The sequence below is a fragment of the Oreochromis niloticus genome, linkage group LG12 (genome assembly GCF_001858045.2).
Source record: "Oreochromis niloticus isolate F11D_XX linkage group LG12, O_niloticus_UMD_NMBU, whole genome shotgun sequence".
In the NCBI taxonomy this organism is placed as follows: domain Eukaryota; kingdom Metazoa; phylum Chordata; class Actinopteri; order Cichliformes; family Cichlidae; genus Oreochromis; species Oreochromis niloticus.
In genome coordinates, this window is record NC_031977.2 from 31,490,511 (window position 1) to 31,514,794 (window position 24,284).

A 24,284-nucleotide genomic window follows, 5' to 3' on the forward strand; every position below is an offset into this window, starting at 1 on the left:
CAGGTCCATTTGAGCCAAGGATTTCCAGCTGAAGAGCACTGAAGTGAATCACTACAGAGATTTTAATACTATCAATGATGTGTAACCAGAGAAATTGCTTTGGCTCACTAGTTCCCCTCACTCATTAATGACAAGCACCGAGTAGAAATCTTTTTATAGCTACTATAAACAGAAAGAGCAAGCAGTGAGTCAGTTCCACTGTGAGTGTAGCCTACTCATAGGGAGCAAAGACTACGTGCCAACTATAAAAAAAATCACACAAGTTCCTTTATGTGGCAGCAAATGAGGGTTTTTGTGCGGCTTGTTGTGCAGACGGTATATAACATTGACTTAACAGTGAACTCTTAATGGCTGGTTTGCAAACTGTGAGGTTTTAAAATTCAGTTTGATATTACAAAAATATAATTGAATTGAACGTGGGAGTAGGTTTAGTGAGCATTGCTCACTTAGGAACACGAGTTCTTTTATAAACATCGGAAAGTGATTAGTGCTGTATTGATAAGGTTATCTCGTTTTATTATAAACATTATTAAACACTGAGCTATTGTTTAGAATAACACACACACACACAGAAGAAAATCTGAGCCAAGAAACCGCCTCTGTGCTGCCAGTAAACATGAGTGAAAATTTGGAGGAATTTTCCCACATTGCTAAATATATTCCACAAAGAATTAAGGACGTTCTGAAGACAAAAGAGTATTTTGAGTATTAAACAGGCGTAAACTAAATTGTATTCATTTTTTATTTAATGTAGTCTGCAACTTTAAAGCTGTTCTTACACCCAATACCTGAATATGAGTCACCCAGACTTTCAGTAAAGGTTTTCCACTTGTATTTTTATTTATTTAAATTGAGAAAATGTGGCAAAACGTTCTCAGTTTCTGTTCTTCCATATTAATGCCATATTTGTACATATTTATGATGCAGACTTGCTGTGCAGAGCAACTTAGTTCTATGCTTCCAGCTCCAACAGCCACAGCAGTTTTTGATCCATCGCTGTTTATTTTAGTCCCCAAGTTATGCAAGAAGTGCTGCAAAACTATACATGCAACATATACACATACAGATTTATAGACTTTAAAGGGAAAATATTTATTTTACATTACTATTTACACTGCATTCTTTGAAAAATAAAAAACAACAAAGTCAGGACAATAAACTCAACAGCTTCTCCATAAGGGAGTATATCAAATACTTGAAATATTAAAAATATCCAAGGAAAAAGGAAAACAGACTGTTTAGAAAAGCTTAAATGTGTCATGTCATTGTGTCGCAGGCGTAACTAAAAGGAGTGAGAGACAACAGGAGGTCATAACTGAAAAGAAACGGCATCAAGAGAATGTGTACTCAGGTAGTGAGAAGTGTGTTGTGTATATGAACAGGAGGGTGTGTATGTGAATAAACAGTGTGCAGAGCAGCCAAATAAACACAACGGGTTTTCCATAAGGGAGTGTCAAACACCAAATTATGAAAAAAACAACAATCTCCCCAAAATATCAGCCAATATATTTACAAGGAAACTCATATTCTCAAATCACAGAAGGGTGAAAGCATCGAAGCATGCAGACTAATGGTTTTTTCACCCTCCCTTCCACGTTAAAAGTAACAAATGGTGTGACGATGAAATAAACCAATGAAGCTAATCGTCGTCGTCACAGACTAGCTGGACAACCACTTTGTCTTTGAGCGCCTCGTTTTCTCTGTAAACGTACACTGGTGCACCACTTTCAGACGGGCTGGGTTCCCCATCCGTTTGCTCTTCGCTTCTTTCTTTCTCGTCCTCACAGAGCAGGTCATTGTACGAGTTCACACACAGGTCGTGGTCCTGAAGGGGAGAGGGGTATTGGAGTGAGGCTCTCTCGATTCGCACTGACCGCCTAACCGGGGTGAAGAAGCGAACCTCCTGGCCGTTGACCTTTACTGACTCTCTCCGTTGACTTGGAGGGCCACTAAGTGAAGATAAAACATAATTATAATCCACAGAAAAAAAAAACTTCTGCTGTAAAAACTGTAAGTAACTCATCATTTCTTTGTTAAGCTGCTTGAATATGATTCTCATTGTGCATATTTTTTTTCTTTCTTATTGCTTCTGACTTGTGATTAAAACAAAAAGCATACTTCAAACAGAATAAGGAAAAAGGTGAAACCAAATAAAGCACACAGATCAGTGAAAAAGGTTCTAACATTGCAGTTTACTGTGTTTAACATGTGTTTCATACAGCAGCCTGAACACAAATTAACAGTATCATTATTATAATATCAACATCAGTTAAAAAAATGATCTGACCCTGTTTTAGTGGAGTGTTTGCTTTTGGACCTCTTTTGGTAAATGCTGTTGTTTAGTTCCAAATATATGCACGGATTACCGCAGGACCATACATGCAACATACACAGGTTTTAAAAGCAAATTTTACATCACTATGTACACTGTATTATTTGAAGAAATAAAATAATAGCATAAGGGCCATAAGAACAAATCTATATCTTGCATGAAGAAGTTACCTAGCCGCAAAAAACGGATTGAGAATAAAAACAACAACAAACAAAATCACAGGGCGGTTTGAATGGTTCAAACATGTCATTTCAATGTGTCAGAGGTGATGCAGAAATTTCCCCCATTATTAACTACGCAATGCTCTTATTTCCATGTGAATGCAAAAAAGGAAATGAGCCACTGGCGTTGTTATCATGAAAAATCAATGGCTCGTAACCTCAGTAGCTTACAACTCATGGGTCTGTCATCAAACAGATTAGAGCTGAACTAATGCTAAATTTTCTTGAGCGACCAAACAAATACATCAGAGAACAGTAACATGGAGAAAATGAAACAATGACTCGAACATACCCAGGGGTTGCTGTGATCTTGTACTTGACCACAGACGAGTTTCCTCTCTCCCCATAGATGAGCGCTCTGACAGGTTTGGGGGTCATCAGTGGATTGCTGCCACAGTCTGGAGTGTTTTCAGGTGTTGGAATATGTTCGAACACTTTGTCCTGTTCTTTAGCTGAAAACAACATGAAAATGTGGGTTTTACTAAATTTAATTGGGAAAAATATCCTGCAAAAATTAACAGGACTTGATTTGATGTAGAAAATGTGTCCATTTAGTAGCTGCACATTTACACTTCCATTGACAAAGACAATACCCAGGCTTTGGATACCGTACCAGTACCTCAGACTGGTAATCATATACTAAAAATGTGCATCTTATTAAATGTGCATATTTTAATAACATTTGTGGTCGTATTTGTGTTTAAAAGGAAGGAAAACTTATATTATTATGCAATGGTTTTAATTTCATGTTAGGCTGTACGTTTCCCATGAATTAAATGAGTTTGACACCCCTTATCTAAGAACTATTCCAAAGTTATCTATTGTAAATCTTAACGCTGCCACCCCCCCCCCCCACCCACCCTCCAGGTCATGTAGCTGAGTTACCTTGGATCTCGTCCTTTTTCTTCAGAATGTCAAATACCACGATCCGCAGCTCATCCACTGGCTACAACAAAATACAATTACAGGAAAACAGGACTATTATACATTACTGGAAAGCTTTCCCCAGAGACAAACTCTTCACATCCTGCTCTGAGCTAAAGTTAACTATATGCGTATCAAGTTCAAATTTCTTTGTATGGCACAATTTCATGCTAGACCAATTAAAAATGAAAAGTGACAGATCAACAGAGAAAGACTAACATATACAAACGTTTCTATAGAAGGAAAACTTGATTAGAGGGAAAGACAGTTTTCCAAATGCAGTCGGAATTTCCAAGTTACTAGTTGGAATGTGTATTTGTGACTCACTAAATAAGCTACGCAGATCACTGATCAGCCTCTATCCATGAACGTGCTGCAGCAGTGTTGCTTTTGAACTGCTCTACCTAGCTAAAGAAGCCGAACAAAAACCTGGTTGTTTTTCTTTTATTATTCTGACACTCATACTGGAACTCACTTAATTCTGACCTCTGGGTTATCTGGAACACTGCACTAAAGACAAACAGGATGCATGACATACCCCCCCCCCAAAAAAAATCTAAGTCATCTAAGTTAAGATTTGCTATGATATTTTTGACCGCTTCCAATTGTATAAGGTTTCCTTTTCTCTGAGTGAGCGGAAGTAAGAGGAAGATGCTTTTTTAATACATAAAAGACCTTGAGAGTCTGAATATCACTGTGGCCTAACCTCCAACACAATACGAACAGCCTCTTCAAACATGGGTAAGACATCGAAGTTTCCTTCTTGCTCCATGAGGCGGACTTGACAGATCCAGTATTTGGCAAATTTCTGGGAAACGGCAGGCAGGCGGGACAGAACCTCCTTCACCTGGTCTCGGCAACCCTGCAGGTGTGAAACATGTGCTGAAGTAAATGGCAGGATACTCCAAAGAGTTTATTTTATGTTTATCTTTAGTCATAACTTTTTTACACTACCATTACGTAATGACTAACCCGGTGTGAGAAAAAGTTAAATGTAGGGTTTGAAATTCTCTGATGTCCTGTTATATTCTTCTTGTACGTTTTAACAGGTAAAAGCACATCTGCTTTCAAACAAAGTGAGACAACATTTTCTGTGTCAAATGCATTTTTCTTACTTTATCTAATGGCTACACAGAGACGACAAATGTTCAAGTCTGTTCTCTGTGTTTACTACACAACTTCAGGTGAGCAGTTAAATGAAAAGTGACACCGAATCAAACCAAATACAACACACACCTCTCTGAGTAACTTGAGGCAGTCAGCCAGGGATCTATCTACAGCACAGATGAGGGAGTAGGCCTCATCTTCCTCAGTCATGGAGGCCCAGAAAGGCTGAGGCACAGAGACCGTGCGCCTGACCTGAGGTTTCACTTGCATTGGAGGACGTTTGTAGGTAATGCCTTTGGACTCCCGCCATTCCTGCAGTTTTTTCCTGTATGTCAACATGAGATGAGTTATTACGGAGCAATTACCAAATATTACATTTAACTATGAAAACAGAGCTTGGAATGTCTACAGTGACAAACTGACCTAGAAAGCGATGCATGATGAGCAAATTGTTTTTATATTTGGACCTGCTTAAGCCAAATAAAGTCAGTAAATACTAATACTGAAAAGTTATCTCATCCTACAGATATCTTTTGGTGTTCATCACATACAGAAAGAACTAAGGTCACTGGGGCCGAAGTCACAAGACAAACTTAATCCCACTGTGAACTACATTGGAAATCTAGCAAATTAACTGTACCATGTCACAACTTTGTAGTACAGTTACCTGTACTGTTCTACTTACATTCTTTCCACCTGGGCAGCAGTCAGTTTCTTTCCCTCAGTCTGAGGAATGACCTTACTCTGGACTTTTGGGGTCTTCGTGTTTGTGGCTTGGCCTGTGAGACGGACGGTCCTGGAAGGTGGCGGGACTGTCTGTGAAATCAGTGGAGCGACTCTACTTTTTACACCAGATTTGAGAGGAGGAGCATTTGAAGCACGATTTTCTGTCTTGCCAGCTGTCTCTTTAGTAATCTTGGTTTTCCTTCCCGTGTCAGTCACAGCAGGCTCACCAACAGGTCGAGAGCTGCATCTGTTAGCCGGCCTCGAGAATGTTTGGAAGGCAGCTTTGCATGGCTGGCCCTTCTTCCCTTTAGGTTCAGTTCTTGGCTTTGTGGACTTGTTTGCAGGCTGACCACTTGATTTTTTTGCTGCTACTCTTCCCTCTGGCTTAAACGATGCAACCGTGCACTTGAGAGATGTGTATGTTGATTTCAGTCCACTTGATAACTGACTTTTAGATGGTTGTGAATGACTACCCAGAACAGGTTTAGAGTTAAGTTTGTTTTGACTCTGAACCTTATTCTTAGCTCCCGTGGTTGAAGAAATATTTGCAGCAAACCTCTGCGAAACAGACGTTGTTGACTTGCTGCTGGATTGCACCTTCTTAGCAATTTGATTTGTGGTAGTGGTACTGGCTGCAGTGACAGAGGTATGCGTTAGGTTTGGCTTTGTGGCTCTTGACTGGATCACTGCGGGAGTAAGTCCTGTTTTTGTTTTGACAAGGGGGCCAAGACTAATCCTGGTACTGACCGTCATCGTTGGACCTGATACGGCAGAACTCGGACCAAAGCTGAATTTGCTTTTTGATTTGACTCTGACTGTATGAGCTGTATTTAAAGGGGCTTTGCCTGAAGTTTGAATTCCTCCATTTGCCTGCTTGTTGACATGGCCGGCTCCATTCAGGTGAGGTTTGAAGGACACAACATTGTATGTTCTGGTGAGCGAAGGGTTTCGATTAGGTTTTGGCTGTGCTGGACGACTGTTGTTCTGCTGTGCTGTCAGTATATTTCCTTTGTTACTGACACCAAATGCTTTCTTTTCAAGGTCTCGACTGGTCTGAGCTGTCACGCTTTGACCTTTGGAGATATTACGCTTGAATCCGTCAAATGGAGCTTTGTTTTCTTTTCCTGCAACAACCTGTGAAAGAAAAACTATGAATTAACAAAAAGGGAATCAACACTAGCCTGATTCCAAACAGCATCTCTGTCCAGCCAACAAACTGTTTCAGATTCCTTCGCTGACACTGAATTATTTAAAGATTTTTTTGTCAGATTTATGAGTAACAGTTCATGCATTCAAGCTGTACCTTTTGTGTAGATGTCACAGGCTTCTTACTCACACAGTTCCCACTTAGGTTTGACCTAAGGAGTGAAACGTCAGTTACTTAATTTATCAAAACAGAAAATGAGCTTCAACAATTTCCAAATGATGACCAGATATCTTTTTAGAGCTGATCATTAACTGAGTTTATTTTTGTTAAAGTCTGTGGTAAGAATTTATTTTCTCCCTATGTTTGTAATTCATCTGTTCATACAACGCAAAAATAATTACAATTATTTGGTTTCATTGAATCATGGTAAGTGCACATAAAATCCATGAACCCAATAGACCTCTTTTTTGTTTTATTAAATGGAATGTGGATTTGTAAATAAGTATATGCAAATATAGGTCAGTAGGTTTATGATGTATCTACATAGACAGATGCAATGTTCATTGCTTAGATGTTTTATTTATTTTTATACTTTAAAAATATGAAAGATTTGAGACTTTGTAGGGGATTTAAATCCTAGAAAAAAAAAATCAGTCTGATTTGTTATATGGATTACCATATATACCCGTAGGGGACTGTTTCATTTTCACATTTTCTTGGGTGTTTGAAAAGAAGTCAACTGGGCTTTTAGAGATTTTGATTCTAATGCAAGAGAAAACAATGATAACTAAATAAAAACTCATGCACGAGGACAAAAACTATATTGAAATGTACTGACACTTGATGATAATTAATAACAAAATGAAAAGTGGAATGAGTTTGGAAGTGATCCAATCAGTCAAACACTGTTAGACATGTACAATTTGATCTGCCTCAACAAACAGGGTGGAGTGCCCATGCTCATGTTTCTCATGGAAAAAAAAAGAGCCACTGCCTGTGTGTAAGAGAGAGCAAACATACGGACACATTTTGCATTTGATGTCAAGGACAATAAGACTCGTTGTAAACGGTGTGGACCAACTCTCACCAGTAAAAACATGAGAAACTTTTTATGCTTTATATTTTATTCACCAGATTCAAATTTAGTGTACTTTAATCTTATATTTAGAACTAAAACTTAAAGAATTTATGGCTAAAACTAAATGACGTTTTACTCAAAACACCTTGATTAAAATGTAATCAAAATTAGCTCTCAAAATCAACACTGCATCCAAGAGGTCTCTTCAGTTCTAAACCTGGCACAGTCCCAGATAATAAATCCCTGGTGATGGTCTGTCTCCTTTCAACACCCAGCAACATTTCATAAAACATTTTTTTCCACATGTAGTTTTATTCTTACCTTGCATCAGGTAGCTTCAGCTTTCCTTTTGCTGCCAGATATTCCATTAGCTTCTGCTTACGGATCTCTGAGACAGAAAACATACAGGAATTAAGCACCATCAAATAAAGATTTTTCACTATACTCACATGTAAACTCCAAACTTGAGATTCATGAAATGCCTGAACTGAAAATCCTAAAGGATTAGTACGAAGTAACATTATGTATTTGTTGTTTGTATTGTTCTTGGTTTGGCTGCTCACTGTAGGGGTTGCCACTGCATGTCCTCTTTCACTATATCCATAAATCTTGTCTGTGCTCTTCCTCTTTTTCTGCTGCCTGGATGCACCATAGTCAACATCCTTTACCCAATATATCCCTACCACCCCCCTGTACTTGTCAAAACCATCTCAGGTTTGCCTCTCTAACCAATCTAGTCAACCTGAGCCCCCCCTCGACATACTCATTCCTAATCCCCTCCCTCCTGGTCGTCCCTCATGAGTAAATTCAACATCTTCAAATATGCCAATTGCCTTTTTCCTAGGTCCATACATCACAGCAGGTCTTCAATCACAAATGACCGCTGACAGCCATCTCCACTCCACTCGCCCTGCCTGCAGTCTTTTCTTCATCTCTCTTATGCACTGTCCGTTGCTTTTAAAACTGACTACAAGCAAAGCCTTTTTGAGTCAAACGTGAACAGTGTGTAAGCATTTCAAGTTAAATGTTGTTCTTTTATCCTGAAATGTAATGCCTTTTTCTAAACTGAGCCAATATACAAAAACATGGAAATATTTTAAAATTTTAGTTGAATGGGCAGGTGATAAAAAAAGTTTTGTACTTTGATGCTATTCTGAGTGAAATCAATGAAAATAGTGGTTTTGGGGACGGTTAAAATTGTACATGTCATGTATGTGTGTATATTTTAAGGGAGAGAGTTCAAGGGGGATCTTGAAATTGTAATACGAAACATCTATGTTCCCACCACATTTGCGCAGGTTCAAGCAGAGGCTGACACCTGCTGGTCTTTGAAGGATCATGGGAAAATCTCCAAACAGTGTAGGAGCATAGAAGTATAACTATATGTGGTCACATACAGAACAGAGGTCATTGGTTTGTACAGATGTAAACACTCAGAACAAGCGGTTAGTCCTCAGAACAAGAAGGTTGCTGGTTCAAAGCCTGACCAGGGCTTTTCTGTGTAGAGTTTACCTCTTTATTTTCTCTAGGTGCTCTGGCTATCTCCCAAAGACATTCATGTTAGGTTAATTGGTGATTCTAAATTTGCTATGCATGTTAAAGTGCTTGAAAGTGTACAGTTAAGTGCTGTATGAATGTAGAATTAAAGTAGGACTTAGAAGCTCTTTGAGTGGTCAGTAAGACTAGAAATGTGCTTTATCAATGTGAGTACATTACATGTGGCGCTCCCTGTGCTTTGCTCCTGCAAGAACAAGTACCCACAATGCGTGAAAATTAAACAATAAAAATGTTCCAAACAACTTATTCTGAGCTAACTGAGAATAAAACAAAAATCAAAAGTGGGATTTGGGGTCATAATAAGATTATAAAGGTGCCATTTCAGTGAGTGAGGGAAATCATTGTGAGTCCCACACATGTAGGTCTTCGACCACTGTTTTGAATACAGGCAAGATTGCAATAAGCAGGTTTTGTGCTTGTTATACATACAGAAGTGAGAACAGGGTGATTGTTTGGTTATAAATTGATTATATAATAAATTCCAACAGGTCTAGAGTTTCCTTGCCATTTTCACAGTCATGTATTAAATCATTTTGGCTGTTACACTATCCAAGCTCTCAAACTTTATTTAAGACTCAATCTTCTATTTATTAATGTCAGACCACTTATTTATACATTTTAAATGAACATGTAGTTCGTAATTTGTTGTGGACACAATGAGGGAATTGACCGGGACAACGCTATGAAAGGATGAATATGAATTTAAGTGTTAAACAAAACAAACAAAGCAGGCTCCTGCATGGACAGGCCGCTATTAGGAAGATCGGTTAAAAACTCGAAAGGCACCTCAGCTGCGAATAAAAGGCACTTTTTAGTGTTACCACCCTAACCCCTAACCCCTCTATCCCTCTTCTTCCACCCTTAATTGCTAACAATACCTGTACTGTAAGTTAACGTTTGCTAACTCACAGCCATAACGTCTAGTTAACCGTTTAAACTTTGCTAGCTTTTATGGAACTTAATAAACTCGCTAACCTTTTCTGGAAAGCACTGGCTCGGATTCCCCTTCTTCCATTTCTAATAGAAATAGTTTTCGTCGTATAAGTCTGTAGAAATCAGTTAAACAAAAGTGTTTCAAACACGTTAACGACGCCCATAATAACTGCGCTCGCGCATCCGCTTTCGAAATTGCCGGGAGTTAACGCCTCCCTTCTCTGATTGGATGATTTGAAATTTCGGGGGAAAACAACACACTTGCGCAAAACTCCTGCGCTGATTGGAGCAGAATTTTTTTTTTTTTGTAAAGAACTTTATTTAACAAACAATGAGTATAAAACATACGAACAGATGAAGTATACAAAAGAACAGAACATGAACACACGAAACCAGGGGTAAAAAGAAAAAGGTAATAATTATATGAATACACGCAAAAATTCACATATATATATTGTTTTGAGAGCCTTTTTGTTGGTGGAGTCTGATATTGATTGCATATACATTTCCACATCCTTAAAAAAATGACAGAAATATGGTGTTTTGTTAGTAAACTTACATTTATGGATAAAAAATCTAGCTAAAAGTATTAACAAATTAATTATAAAAAAGCATTTATCATTCTTCTTGGGGAAACTTAAAAAAACAGAATAAAACATTTTCCCATCGTAAAGAAAACTCCCTTAAAATATGGACAATAACAAACCTACTAAATTCCTTCCAGAATCTCTGTGTAAAAGAACAGTACCGATTGGAGCAGAAATCATCTGTGCAAATGATAGGTAGGCGCCCTCTTTCATGGACATGATGTGTCAGCTGTGCTTGATTATATGACTAAACTTTGTATAAAAACTCTTCAAAATATCACCGTATACGACATCAATAAGAAGGTACGATACAACTCATTAAAGTGGTGACTGGTATGAGAGTTTTTTGAAAACATAGGTTTTATTTTAAATAACTTGGTAATCCAAATTTAAAAAATTAAAGGCAGGATAACACAATGGCGTCTGGGAAGACGTTGTATCCCTTACAAGTCAAAGTCATACATAATCAAGTGTGGACAATTAGCAGTTAAGCCCAGGCACCAAACAAACAAACAAAAACTAAGATACACTGATTTAGACAGACTAATTTGTTTGGCAAGAATTTTATTTTAAGTGACGTTTTAGTCCACACTCTGCCACTTGGTGGCGACAATGTACCATTGAATTGTTTGGCCGTCGCCCATCGCTAGTAAAACGAACAGGAAGAAGAAGGTAGGCTAAGATAAGACATGATAAGATAAATTATTGAGGTAGACTACATACGAATAAATCTCAGAACAGGAAAAAAAAAAAATCTCAATTAAATACAAGATATATAGTAAAACTGAAGGAGCTCAGTAAGTAAAATATCAAAGCAAAAACTAAATAAAATACAATTAAATGGCTCTAGTAAGTAACTCCAGTAAGTTTAACCAGGTGACTCAATGAATTAGATTAAGAAAAATAAGAGAATAAAAATAGTTTACTAAATATATAAAATAAATGTCAGAAACCCAACAAATTTCTCACCGTAACAGAGTGAAACGTGTAGGAGACACTGCAATAAAGTGGCTTAATGTGCACACAATGTGTTGGATGGGGCAGAGTTTAAATAAACTCATATCAGAACAGATATCTTGCATTGTAAAGATTTATTGCACAAGGTATCTGTGCTTGGATCAGCAGAGTCTGATAAAGTGATCTGCCTGTCCAATAAGTTGGGCAGAAAGTGATCAGGGTTGTGATGGTTAATGTCTCTTTAGTTGCCAATCACAGAATCGGCTGTACTGATCAGTGTGTAGCCTGTCGGTGTCATCAGGTCTATTCTGACTCAGGGTTTATTACAGAACACCGCGTTGCACGGAGCTGAGGAACAGTGGTTGATTTCTGACTATTTTCACAAATAACATTTTGTGAACTTTGCTGTACGTTGTGGTGAGAGACTGTTATTGTCTGTTATTTATCCCTATTTGAGTGGATTACCAGATATTTAAAGAATATATCAGCCACAAATATAAATTGGGAATAAAAATTTATTTAAGATTGTTAGATCATTTAAATACTTGTTTGTAAAAACAAACAAACAAACAAACAAATAATTAACATCTTGCAATAGCATAAATACATGAATAAATACATATATAAAAGCATCGACAGTATGTGAAATTATTGATTAATAAATACACTAGATGCTCAGAGAGCACAATGATGCTACCTTGTGATGTAACTTTACATCATTAATTATTCCAATTTATGTACTTAGCACATACAGTAAGAAGGTCAAACTGGAGCGCAAACACAGCTCCACAAGTCATCTTGGGAATCTTTAATGGGTTTTAACTCTGGAGCTGGATGTTGAAGCTTCTGTAGCGTGGGGCGGTCTCCTGACACACTTCCACCACCTGGTCGTCGTCCTGCGCTGTGCTGATGTACCAGTTGGGGTAGCGGACAGACATGAGAGTGCTGATGCTCACCCCGGTGTCGCGTTTGTAGAAGAGAAATCGCACCATGTCGCTTTCAGCGCTTATCCTTGACAGACTGTTTTTATCCGTCACCTCCTGAGAAGAGCAAACATCCATGTCAGAGAGTTTCAGTCAACAAAATTAGGCCTGATATCTCATATAAATTCATCTATATGTGTGCAGTGTCTTATAGATTATAACAAATGGTGTGCTTTTCATGTGAGATTCCTGAAAGAAGTTTACCTCCAGGTGGAGGGTTGGCTTGTCGTCATCCTTGTGACAAGACAGATAGAGGTTTGTGCCTTTGATGCCCAGAGCGACAGGCCTGGTCTCAGCGATGGGTGTAGGGTGCGCGTAGGTCGACATGTTCAGGTGCACTGTGGAGAGAGTGATGGATACAGGGTCATTTTAATAAATCATGGCCCGGAAAATGTAAGCAGGAAACTGTTAGAGGCACAATTGAATCAATTTAATAAATTTAAGCTACCTATCCTTTCTACTTTATAGCATTTTAGTTCTTTTCTACTTCATGTTTCTAACAACACAGATGATGTAAAACACTGATGCTCCACTGAGAATCATTTTCAACTATTTAAATGTCTAAGTGTGACATGTAGTTACCTTTGCGGTCTTCACTGCCTCCCTGCAGCATCACTGCATGGAGCTCCATGCTGCTGTGGAGAAGAACCAAGCTCCTCTTTTGGCTGTCAGTGACAGTGCACTCAATCTCATCCCTGCTGGTGAACTGAGGTGGTCCAGCTGTCCTCTCTATTATACTGTGCTCTGGGACAAAAACAGACATGCATGGTTGAATATGGTGTTAAACTAGATTTCTGTCTACTTGTGACTAGGATGGTAAAATGCAAAGATACATTATTTGTGTATTAATCTAAAGAGAATTCAAAATAGCTAAACCTAATTCATATATGATGAAAGAGATAATGGCTCATTATGAGTTTCCAGTATTAAACTTGTGATTACCTTCCACAATGCTCTCCAGCATGATGGAAAGCAGGCTTTCATCCTGGAATTCTGTGCTCAGCACTGGCTCTGAATTGCTGCTCTTTAACCTCTCCATGGCAATGATGAGGTTGACCACACGCTTCATTGTCACTGGATGATGTGAAACTTCCAAGTCCAGTCCCGTGGGCATCTTGAGGCTCCATTCCTCAGCCATGTAGCTCATTTTGAAGTCCATCTTTTACTGAGTTAAGATCTGCTAAAGCACAGAAAATAATTTGTATTATCCTCACAGCTGGATTTTCAGCAGAACTTCTACTCATCTTATACTTTCTTTATTTTGTTTCTGTTACTATTTACATTTTTATAGCATTTTAAAGAAAATTGCTCTCTACTGTTACAAAGCAAGGATCTTCTTTGCTCAAGATGAACACTGTCAAAAAACCAAACATTGTGAGTAAGTGAGCTTACCGGTTGAAAGTTGTAGATCAGAAGCTGTGTCAATGTGCTGTGTTCGCAGTTGTTCTGTCAGTGTTGTTCTGCTCGACTGTGCTGATTGGCAGGGTTTTTAAATCCTCCAGTATAGGGAACTTTGGTATTGCATACAGCACATCCGCCATTATGATGCAATACTGGAGTTGCACAGGTTCTCAGTGAGCTGGCAGATTCACAATCAAAATCCTATTCACTGATTGGCAACAGCTTGAGGCATCTGCACAGAAGAGTCATAAGTAAAGTGTTGGGTCTGTTCCCACAAACCCCGCTAATTCTAGAGACTTATTCATCATGAATGAAAACAAGACAGTCAGTGATCGATCGATTACTTGCGCAAGGGAGGCCTCCTCTGTGTCCAGCACGAAAATGACCCCGATGAGGGCCTCCTCTCGCTGGCTTTTATTGACAAACTTCAAACAATAGTTTACAAAACACCTCCCCTCGCAACCCCCTTTGGTTACAAAAACAAGGCACTGTATGTATGTATATGCAGGTATGTGTGTGTGTGTGTGTGTGTGTGTGTGTGAGAGACCTCCTGCTGACCAAAGGGTCGTAAACGCAGGAAGCTTACATCAAAGGAAGTAGATCTTCCAGATAGGATGTATCTGCAATAAACATTCCAGCCCCTCATCCAGAACCCCGAGAATCTGGGGAGGGGTCTGTGGAATTCCTTTCATCCCACAGTTAAACAATGTAGAAATGGATGGTAAGCATAAAAATGACAAACATTTAACGATTCACTCTAACATAAAGGATAAATAGTCTGGCACTTATAAAGTGCCTCTATATTCATTTTAGGTATTAAAAGCACTTTCACTCGATCACACAGCAGTACTTCATCAAACGTTCTCACGAATGTCTGTGTAGGTTTGATGAATATCCAGGACATGATAGTCAAGTAAGTAAGTAAGCAACTGGCCTTGTTTAAGTTTTGTGAAGAGCTTTCACCTCTCATCCTAGAGGCTTTCTCAGTTCTAAAACCAATTGGTGAAGAGTCCCAGGTATTTAAACCTTAGTGGGGTTTGCCATGCATTTATTGAGTGGTGGTCCGAACACGCTTCGCTGCATTGCATGCAATGGATGCAAGGAGTAACAAGTCACTGCTCTGTGAGCATTAAGTGTCTCTTGATTTCTCAGTCAGATTCATACATGAGCAGCCATCATTCCCAGTCCTTCAGTGATCATCAAAACAGCTGCGCCTTAAGGTAAATGTTGTCGTGATTTGTGCTATGTAGATAAAATTTAACTGAATTGATATGTCCATTGTTATATACAGACTATCTACTATTAAAATAGAGGAATGGCCGACGGCACCATGACACAGGACTAAAAATTGCCTAATCTTTGAGAAATAACAAAAAATTCAGAAAGCAGGTGAAAACTCATCATATGACATTTTAAAATTTTTTTCATACGTCTTTAAACATTTTTGTGGGTATTTTAATGTGATAAAAAAAATTCCAGTACACTCCCTAGGTGGAGTTGTGTAACAGTGCTTAAATAAATTTCAGTTCCTTGTTGGGACATGAGTGATGTGTCAGGCACGTTTATCACGGTCAGGCTAAAGATTACATCAGTGTTGACGTCAAAAGCAAAAAACAAAAAACCACTCTTTGCAACCATTTTTGCCTTTTTCATTTTTAACTTTCACTTTAACTCCAAAAACAATAATAAAGAATTTCATTATCTCTGCCATTACTGAATAAAAAGACAGAAAACCCTCTGCTATAATGTTCCCAGTTTAAGCTTCTATATCAGCCCTCACTGATAGACGAGGGCTTCCTGACAGTCACTGTTTTATATTTAACTAATAAAAGAAAGATTTATCATAAATTTAAGCATATTACAAATGTCTCAAATGGCTTTTACAGATTTTGGATATTTCAGTACAGTTTTGAAAGGATGAAATATTTTAGATAAGGAATACAGATTGTAAATCTAAAATAAGCTGCTGTTAAAAATTAAAACTCATATGCAGATTAAAATTTGATATATTTTTATATATATTTTGTCTAAGGGTTCAACAAACACTCCATTATCAAAAAATGAAAGATTTCTGGCAGTTATTACATGGTTCAGGTTTTAAAGGGGCATAGTCACAGTAAAAATGGACTGGTTCTTATATAGCACTTTTCTACTCTAACTGAGCTCTCAAAGTGATTTACACAACTTGACTCATTCACACCAGCACTTTTTTCTATGCTCTTTCTGTCTAAATGTTTCTATGTAACATTCACACACATCCATATGCTGATGGCTGCATTGGAGAGCAACTTGGGGTTAGTACTTCCCAAGGATATTTGGCAAGCGGACTGGAGCAGATGGGGATCAACCCAACAATCTTCAGATTCGGAGATGATCTGCTCTACCACCTAAGCTACAGTGGGTTTTTTTTTTTTTTTTTTTTAAAGCTGAGGAGACCTTGCAACATTTGTGGTTTGGATGTCCTAAACTAGTTCCACTCTTTACATCTCCCTGTCTGGAGAGGTATTAGGCAAGGTTGTCTGTTATCTGGCATGTTGTATACTCTCCTCTCTTTACATCACCTCAGCTGTTGTTGGCTGGGTATGGACAGGTGTTGGGTGACAGAGTTTTCATTTATTGCCCCTAAAAATCTGCAGCACAGCGAAGCAGACTTGTCTCATCAATTTTCTTATAGGCCAGGCAACAATGGGAATCTGGTTAACTAGGAGGAATAAAATGAAAGGAACTGCGTCCCCCTATGCAAATCGCTACCTAATCATGATGGAGGGGTTTGTGTGTCCCAGGGATCCCAGGGGCTATGTTGTCAGGGGGCTTTTGTCCCCTGGTAGGGTCTGTCATGGCAAATTGTTCCTGGGTGAGGGACCACACAAAGAGCCATTCAGAAGACCCCTATTAGAAGACCATCGAGGGAACAGTTTACCCTGCCCGGGATAGGGTTACCGGGGCCCCGCCCTGGAGCCAGGCCCGGGGAGGGAGCCCGAGGGTGAGCGTCTGGTGGCCAGGCCTTAGTCCATGGGGCCCGGCCAGGCACCGCCCGAAAAAGGGACATGGACCCATCTACCTGCTTGCCCACCACCACAGGAGGCACCGTAGGGGTCCGGTGCATTGTGAGTCGGGTGGTGGCGGACCGATCCCTGGCTACCAAGACTGGCAAAGCGAACAAGATCATGGATACGTGTTTTTCATTGTATAACTTCTTTGTATAACTTTATTTCTATTGCACAAAATGAAATGGTCAAGTGCAAACTGCATCCAGGACAGAAACAGCCACATTATGATGCAACTTGGGCTCTTTGCTAGCATTTGCACAGGCAGCATGCTAACACAAATATAGCCAAGAACCCAAAATGATGTTAAAGCTGAGTGAATGCTGACCCCAGCCCAGCAGCCAGACCCTGAACTTCAACAGGTAATAAAAGCAGCTGTGTTTCTACCTGTTCAATCACTGTTGCATTGCTTTGAAGTGTCTTTGGGCTGGTTTTCATATTTGCCTTGTGTTTTATGTTCATACATAATGTTGGAATTTAGTCATATTTAATTCAAATATACCTCATTATTATATATCTCACAACTTCATCATAAGTAGCATAACACACATTTTATACTTACCATGCAGTTAAGTATTGTAGAGTAGTTTTAGAAGTAGATTGCTACACACAGACAACATTAGACATTACAGAGAGAGGCCCCAGAGAGAGAAATTTCGATGGGGAGGGCTGCCTCACTAGTGGAGGCCTTAGAACAGGGGTCCCCAATCCCAGTCCACGAGGGCCGGTGTCCCTGCAGGTTTTAGATCTCACCCTGGGTCAACACACCTGAATCACATGATTAGTAGTAGAACTTCAAGACATGCTGGGGAGGTAATTTATCCATTTAAATAAGCTGTGATGGATCAAGGACACATCTAAAACCTGCAGGGACACCGGCCCTCGTGGACTGGGATTGGGGACCCCTGCCTTAGAAGGTTTGAAGCCTGACTCCGTTAGAGAAGACAAGGCTGTTTCAGGTTTAGAGAAGACCCATCCCCCTTTCTCTTCTTCTCTTTCTCACTAACCCTTTATGCAGGTCTGACTGGAGGATAAGAGGTGGTTGCCATGGTGATGGGTGAAGTGGTGTCTCCAAATAAGGAGATGCTCAGAAAGCTGCAGAAGAAGAAGCATGAGCCGAAGCGCTGGATCACAACTGTGGCTTAGTATCCCATTTATCACACATAATAAAAAGCATTTTTTTTACTTGAACCTTCAACTGCTTAATAAATTTAAGAAAATGAACTTTGAGCATATTTGTCTTCTCCTTCTCAAAAATGAACCCAACATTAAACACTAATACAAAGATGTTTGTCCTCATTAGGATAGGGTTTGTGTCCATGTGTGGGACTGTAGCCTAAGGTTTATGTTGTTAACTGGTAATTATGTGAAAATGGGTTTTAAGTCATTCAAAGAAAATAATGTAATGAGTAGTGTAACAAATTACTTTCTCTATGGAGTAATCAAGTAACATGCTGCATTACTTCGACCCCAACACTGGCAATAAGGCTTCATTTGTTTTAAATAGTTATAATCCTTGTCAGAGGATTTCCTCATGAATAAAAATTCTACAATTATCTATAAAAATAATAAATAACAATGTTTATTTTTTTAGTAATTTTAAGGTTTACAAACTGCTTCCCAGAAACACAGAATGAAAGAACAGCCGAAGTCGGCTGTGTGTCAGGCAGTAGTTGGACCCAAAAATGTAGAGCTCAGAAGAAAGACTAGAACTAACCTTAAAAGTATGCTGAGCTCATTATATACATTATACATTTTCTAGGGAAACACGAAACCAAGAGGAAGCCAGCTCTGAGGGAGAGTGTGGCAAAAGGATGAGAGGAGACTCAGACAATATATGCACACACAGGATAACAAGGGAACAGGCAACAGGTGGAAGTATAACTGAAACTAACCAGATAAACAGATAAAGCGACAAAGGAAGCAGAACTAAACCCAAAGCACATGAGACAAGAGATCATAAGATGGGAAATACAGGAAAAGAACTGGAATACAAGAAGAATTAACAAAACTGTCAGCAAAGGACAGCAATTATTTATTTTAGAAAGAGAAATCCAAATAGGTTCTAATGGCAACAGGAGCATTAGATTTGTGGTCGTAAACAAACTGTTAAGATTCTAACACAGAATTTAAGATCTATGTCCACATACCTTTAGTGACGCACTGCTTAATTAATTATTTTTTAAAATTTAGATCAAAATATGGATTTGTATAGGCTTGTGACAACATATCAGTTGTTGGGTTAATTATTTAAACACTTGGAGTACTAGGCATTTTTAAAGGCAGGTATAGTACAAGAAAAAGTTGCTGTTATTTAACAGTCATGTCATAGCAGAGGTTGTCAAAATATTGATTTTTTATTGTAGATCTTTGTAAGAAACATATTATTAGAGCTTTTTTTTTCACACAAGGTGAACAAAAGATTTAAAACAATGTGTCTACTTTAGACAAGAGTATTACAGTAGGGTCATTCCATCTCAAATCTACAGCCTTCTCATTGCATGAAAATGTTACAGTACACAGTTTAAACATATAAAATGACTGGTGTGAAGTTTCAGTCTCACATATCAAATACCTTTCAATCAAATCTAAAGAAAAATAAGACATAACATATAAAAATGGAAATAAAAATAAATAAATAAATACATAAAAGCTTTGACAATGTGTCAGATTACTGATTATTAACTACACACCAGATGCTCAGAGAGCACAATGATGCTACCTTGTGATGTAGTGTTGTGGTGAGAGACTGTTATTGTCTGTTATTTATCCCTATTTGAGTGGATTACCAGATATTTAAAGAATATATCAGCCACAAATATAAATTGGGAATAAAAATTTATTTAAGATTGTTAGATCATTTAAATACTTGTTTGTAAAAACAAACAAACAAACAAACAAATAATTAACATCTTGCAATAGCATAAATACATGAATAAATACATATATAAAAGCATCGACAGTATGTGAAATTATTGATTAATAAATACACTAGATGCTCAGAGAGCACAATGATGCTACCTTGTGATGTAACTTTACATCATTAATTATTCCAATTTATGTACTTAGCACATACAGTAAGAAGGTCAAACTGGAGCGCAAACACAGCTCCACAAGTCATCTTGGGAATCTTTAATGGGTTTTAACTCTGGAGCTGGATGTTGAAGCTTCTGTAGCGTGGGGCGGTCTCCTGACACACTTCCACCACCTGGTCGTCGTCCTGCGCTGTGCTGATGTACCAGTTGGGGTAGCGGACAGACATGAGAGTGCTGATGCTCAGCCCAGTGTCGCGTTTGTAGAAGAGAAATCGCACCATGTCGCTTTCAGCGCTTATCCTTGACAGACTGTTTTTATCCGTCACCTCCTGAGAAGAGCAAACATCCATGTCAGAGAGTTTCAGTCAACAAAATTAGGCCTGATATCTCATATTAATTCATCTATATGTGTGCAGTGTCTTATAGATTATAACAAATGGTGTGCTTTTCATGTGAGATTCCTGAAAGAAGTTTACCTCCAGGTGGAGGGTTGGCTTGTCGTCATCCTTGTGACAAGACAGATAGAGGTTTGTGCCTTTGATGCCCAGAGCGACAGGCCTGGTCTCAGCGATGGGTGTAGGGTGCGCGTAGGTCGACATGTTCAGGTGCACTGTGGAGAGAGTGATGGATACAGGGTCATTTTAATAAATCATGGTGTGTACATAAGCAGGAAACTGTTAGAGGCACAATTGAATCAATTTAATAAATTTAAGCTACCTATCCTTTCTACTTTATAGCATTTTAGTTCTTTTCTACTTCATGTTTCTAACAACACAGATGATGTAAAACACTGATGCTCCACTGAGAATCATTTTGAACTATTTAAATGTCTAAGTGTGACATGTAGTTACCTTTGCGGTCACCACTGCCTCCCTGCAGCATCACTGCATGGAGCTCCATGCTGCTTTGGAGAAGAACCAAGCTCCTCTTTTGGCTGTCAGTGACAGTGCACTCAGTCTCACCCCTGCTGGTGAACTGAGGTGGTCCAGCTGTCCTCAATATTATATTGTCCTCTGGAAAAAAAAAACAGACGTGCGTGGTTGAATACTGTGTTTTTATGCTGTTTTAAATCAAAGGCTTTAATTAGATTTCTGTTTATCAGTGATCAGTGAAAAGACATAGATAATAGTATATATGTGTATATAATAGTTCAGTATGTGTTTTTCCAGTATTTAAATGAAGTCTTGTGTGTGATTACCTTCCACAGTGCTCTCCAGCATGATGGAAAGCAGGTTTTCATCCTGGAAGTCTGTGCTCAGCACTGGCTCTGAAGTGCTGGTCATTAACCCGTTCACGGCAATGATGAGGTGGGCTGCACTCTTCATTGTCACTGGATGATGTGAAACCTCCAAGTCCAGTCCCTTTGGCATCTTGAGGCTCCATTCCTCAGCCATGTAGCTCATTTTGAAGTCCATCTTTTACTGAGTTAAGATCTGCTAAAGCCCAAAAAACAGTTTCTATTATACTATTATTCTATTATACTTCTATTATACTACTTTCTATTGTCTAAATGTGTCTTCTACCTTTTTATCAGCTATTTTATTTACTTTTGTTTCTTACTGAACCAGAAAACCATGACATTTTTATATAATACATTAAAGAAATATAGATATTTGTCACACTGATTTGTGAATTTCAACTATGAATGAAACCTAAGCTAAAAACAATTACATTCTACAAAGGATCCTCCATATAATCTGCTCCACATTAACACTGTCAACAAACTGAGTCAGCTTACCTGTTGAAACTTGTAGTTCAGAAGCAGTGTCAGTGAGCTTTGTTAGCAGTTGTTCTGCCTGACTGTCCTGACTCGCAGAAGTTTTATACGCTCTCCCCTCCTACTGGGGAAATTCTAGAGCCAAACAAGGAGTGGAGCGCTAAGAGATGATGAAATACTGGAATTGTCTGCCGATACCGATATGAATCCGATATAGTGTGTTTTTTAATCAATAAAACTGTTTTTTTAATATCTTGCTGCATTTTGTATAAGTTCATACTCAAGTTTAAATAAACAACAACACTAAAGCTATTCTGTTATACCTGTATGTAAAAAATACACTGCACCCAAAATATTTCATAGTTCAGCAACACTGATCAATCTAATAAACTTAAACCTATACATTCCTCCCTATTCTGGTATTTTAAAGAGTACTTAGCAGAAATATTAAGCAACCTAACTAATAGGGTTGCAAACTCCCAGCAAAAAAAATAGGGAACCACCCCCCACCCTCCACCTCATGTTGCTTAATCGACGTAATCAACTTTAATTTGATGCAGTGTGAAAAAAAATGCACAGAAATAAATTATTTTTCAAGAATAATTAAATAGATTCAACATCTTTCTTCAACAGAAATGCAGAGTGCACAGATGGTACCTTCCCAAAGGAAAAAGTACTATAGCTTACTAGGGTATATTAGACTTAATAGTTACTATATACAGTAATGGACTTCTATACATTTTACATCAGATTAAAACTTTGGGTGTAAGATTCAGATAATTATTTATTAAAAGCTAGACATTTTAAATGAGAATAAGAAAGAAAAGTATGTCTTTGTGCCCCCTTTTCCCTGTTAGTGCCCTATCGGCCCCCCTGGCTAAACTTTGCTAGATCCGCCCCTGCACAGTTACCAGCCGTCAGCTACGTAGAAAAGGATCCTGGTGTAGAAAGTAATATTAAATAAATTCTAACAACAGCTTATCAAGGTTAAACGTGCTGTTGTTGTTCAGCCGCTGGTTTCCTCTTTCTGGTGCAAAGTGGACCAAAAACAAAGAAGAGAGACGGACTCGCGACAGAAAAGCCGATCAGCTGATCATTAATCAGTTGGAGTGAGAAGAGACAGTCGCTCCATATATCGGTTGTTAAGCTTAACGTGGGAATGCTTTACAAACATTCAGAGATGAACTTACACACTTGCTTTACTTCTCTCTGGGATAACTTCCTCGGAGATGAAATGCTGGATTGCTAGCGAGGCTACAAATACACACAGCAGCTCTATCACGTGAGCACACTGCTCCGACGTGCTACGGTTATGAGCCGAGTTACGCCGTGTTGCAAGGTTTGTGAGGTGCTTTGATATTTAATGGATCGGATTATATTTTTTATTTCTCTCTGATATCCGATCCAGTAATTTACATCAGCATCGGACCGATACCGATACGTAATATCAGATCGGTCCATCTCTAGTATCTATCAATAAATAAACTATCACTATCACTGAGTTATGTGATTTATATTTTTAATGGGAAAATAATGTTTTTCCTTTTTTGAAGTAGAATTATAATGAACAGCCTGAAAACCCTCAGCTATACCACTCTCTCCCACAAATCAAAGCAGAATCAACAAGCAACAACATACTGGGAACTGTACCTTTTGTTTTGTTTTTTTAGTTACTACATTTGACTCCAGATTTATGATTTTAAAACAGATTTTGTTAAGCAGGTGATTTAAGTATACTGAAGGTTTAAATAAAGGTGTAGGATTAGCATCTGTAAACTCTTTGTTGGCCCTGTATTAAAACAGTAACAAAGGGTTGAGTAATATCAGCGTCTTGAAAGTGTAAGTCATGTGGAGTCACAGCGGGAATAACAGAAAGTACAGAAAGCCGATGAAGCGCATGGCTCGTCACATGAAACCCAACATTTACTTGATTCTTCTTATTTTCCTCACTTATTTGAGCACTCTGTGGATTTTTGTGGTTATTTTTTGAGAGAAAAAATAGCACCAGTTGAAATGCACTTGCTATTCGTGGGAGGTGTGGTACAATGCTGATACCAAGAATTTTTAACATACAGTCAGATACAGTTTAACGTGGTTTAGTTGGGTTGTTTATTTCTCCACTTTCCCAGTGCTTCCTCTGCAGGTGAGCCAGAACCACACCCTGCTGCCACAGGCTCTTAGACAGCCTTTTTATTGACCGGGTGTGTCAGGTATAGTTGTCACAGTTGAAAGCTCTGAGTAATTTATCAGTGCCTGGCAGGGGAAGGGCGCCAGTTAAATATACTGTTTATGATATTTACATCCTGTTGCTTAACCTCCTAGGACCTGGCGTCCACATATGTGAACATCACATTTTGGGTTATTTAGACCAAAATACTCAATTTTGCTCTACATGGGCCTGATATCCACTTACGAGGACATTATACTGCTACTGTTCTATCAAAATTTTAAACAAATACCCTCATATGGCTCTTATTTTTCTTAAAAACAAAAATAAGGTAAAAAAAATAAATAAATCTGGTAATTCTTTGT

The 24,284-nt window shown here is 38.5% G+C and overlaps 3 protein-coding genes across 5 annotated transcripts; all 3 read right to left on the minus strand.

The window, feature by feature from the left end:
- Positions 1-815: 815 nt before the first annotated feature.
- ckap2l (cytoskeleton associated protein 2-like) lies at positions 816-10,249 on the minus strand. Its single transcript, XM_003444493.5, has 9 exons — positions 10,068-10,249; positions 7,857-7,923; positions 6,614-6,668; positions 5,270-6,444; positions 4,714-4,909; positions 4,184-4,339; positions 3,439-3,499; positions 2,846-3,005; positions 816-1,949 (listed from the first exon to the last, which is right to left on the minus strand). Exons 1-9 carry the CDS (start codon positions 10,105-10,107, stop codon positions 1,640-1,642), a joined length of 2,220 nt encoding a protein of 739 aa, XP_003444541.1. The 5' UTR covers positions 10,108-10,249; the 3' UTR covers positions 816-1,639.
- Positions 10,250-12,066: 1,817 nt separating this feature from the next.
- LOC100707066 (interleukin-1 beta) lies at positions 12,067-14,155 on the minus strand. Of its 2 annotated transcripts, none has more exons than XM_019365842.2 (5): positions 13,945-14,155; positions 13,495-13,729; positions 13,135-13,296; positions 12,757-12,890; positions 12,067-12,609 (listed from the first exon to the last, which is right to left on the minus strand). In XM_019365842.2, the coding sequence occupies exons 2-5, from the start codon at positions 13,709-13,711 to the stop codon at positions 12,388-12,390; spliced, it is 735 nt and encodes a 244-aa protein (XP_019221387.1). In that variant the 5' UTR covers positions 13,712-13,729; positions 13,945-14,155; the 3' UTR covers positions 12,067-12,387. The 2 variants fall into 2 exon arrangements, with proteins under 2 accessions (XP_019221387.1, XP_019221386.1); XM_019365841.2 differs by having other exon boundaries at positions 13,495-13,732.
- Positions 14,156-19,338: 5,183 nt separating this feature from the next.
- On the minus strand, positions 19,339-21,919 carry LOC100707443 (interleukin-1 beta). Of its 2 annotated transcripts, none has more exons than XM_019365844.2 (5): positions 21,774-21,919; positions 21,234-21,468; positions 20,887-21,048; positions 20,512-20,645; positions 19,339-20,364 (listed from the first exon to the last, which is right to left on the minus strand). In XM_019365844.2, exons 2-5 carry the CDS (start codon positions 21,448-21,450, stop codon positions 20,143-20,145), a joined length of 735 nt encoding a protein of 244 aa, XP_019221389.1. In that variant the 5' UTR covers positions 21,451-21,468; positions 21,774-21,919; the 3' UTR covers positions 19,339-20,142. The 2 variants fall into 2 exon arrangements, with proteins under 2 accessions (XP_019221389.1, XP_019221388.1); XM_019365843.2 differs by having other exon boundaries at positions 21,234-21,471; positions 21,774-21,917.
- Between the last annotated feature and the right edge of the window lie 2,365 nt (positions 21,920-24,284).

What these genes read in the sequence shown, in the direction of transcription:
- ckap2l (XM_003444493.5), bottom strand. Translation starts at nt 10,107, where the DNA reads ATGGAAGAAGGGGAATCCGAGCCAGTGCTTTCCAGAAAAG. An exon ending in GCCAGTGCTTTCCAGAAAAG is followed by an intron (nt 7,924 to 10,067) that starts GTTAGCGAGTTT and finishes TTTCTGTCTCAG; the next exon opens with AGATCCGTAAGCAGAAGCTA. An exon ending in CTGAAGCTACCTGATGCAAG is followed by an intron (nt 6,669 to 7,856) that starts GTAAGAATAAAA and finishes TTCACTCCTTAG; the next exon opens with GTCAAACCTAAGTGGGAACT.
- LOC100707066 (XM_019365842.2), bottom strand. Translation starts at nt 13,711, where the DNA reads ATGGACTTCAAAATGAGCTACATGGCTGAGGAATGGAGCCTCAAGATG. An exon ending in AGGCAGTGAAGACCGCAAAG is followed by an intron (nt 12,891 to 13,134) that starts GTAACTACATGT and finishes CTCTCTCCACAG; the next exon opens with TGCACCTGAACATGTCGACC. An exon ending in AGCCAACCCTCCACCTGGAG is followed by an intron (nt 12,610 to 12,756) that starts GTAAACTTCTTT and finishes TGCTCTTCTCAG; the next exon opens with GAGGTGACGGATAAAAACAG.
- LOC100707443 (XM_019365844.2), bottom strand. Translation starts at nt 21,450, where the DNA reads ATGGACTTCAAAATGAGCTACATGGCTGAGGAATGGAGCCTCAAGATG. An exon ending in AGGCAGTGGTGACCGCAAAG is followed by an intron (nt 20,646 to 20,886) that starts GTAACTACATGT and finishes CTCTCTCCACAG; the next exon opens with TGCACCTGAACATGTCGACC. An exon ending in AGCCAACCCTCCACCTGGAG is followed by an intron (nt 20,365 to 20,511) that starts GTAAACTTCTTT and finishes TGCTCTTCTCAG; the next exon opens with GAGGTGACGGATAAAAACAG.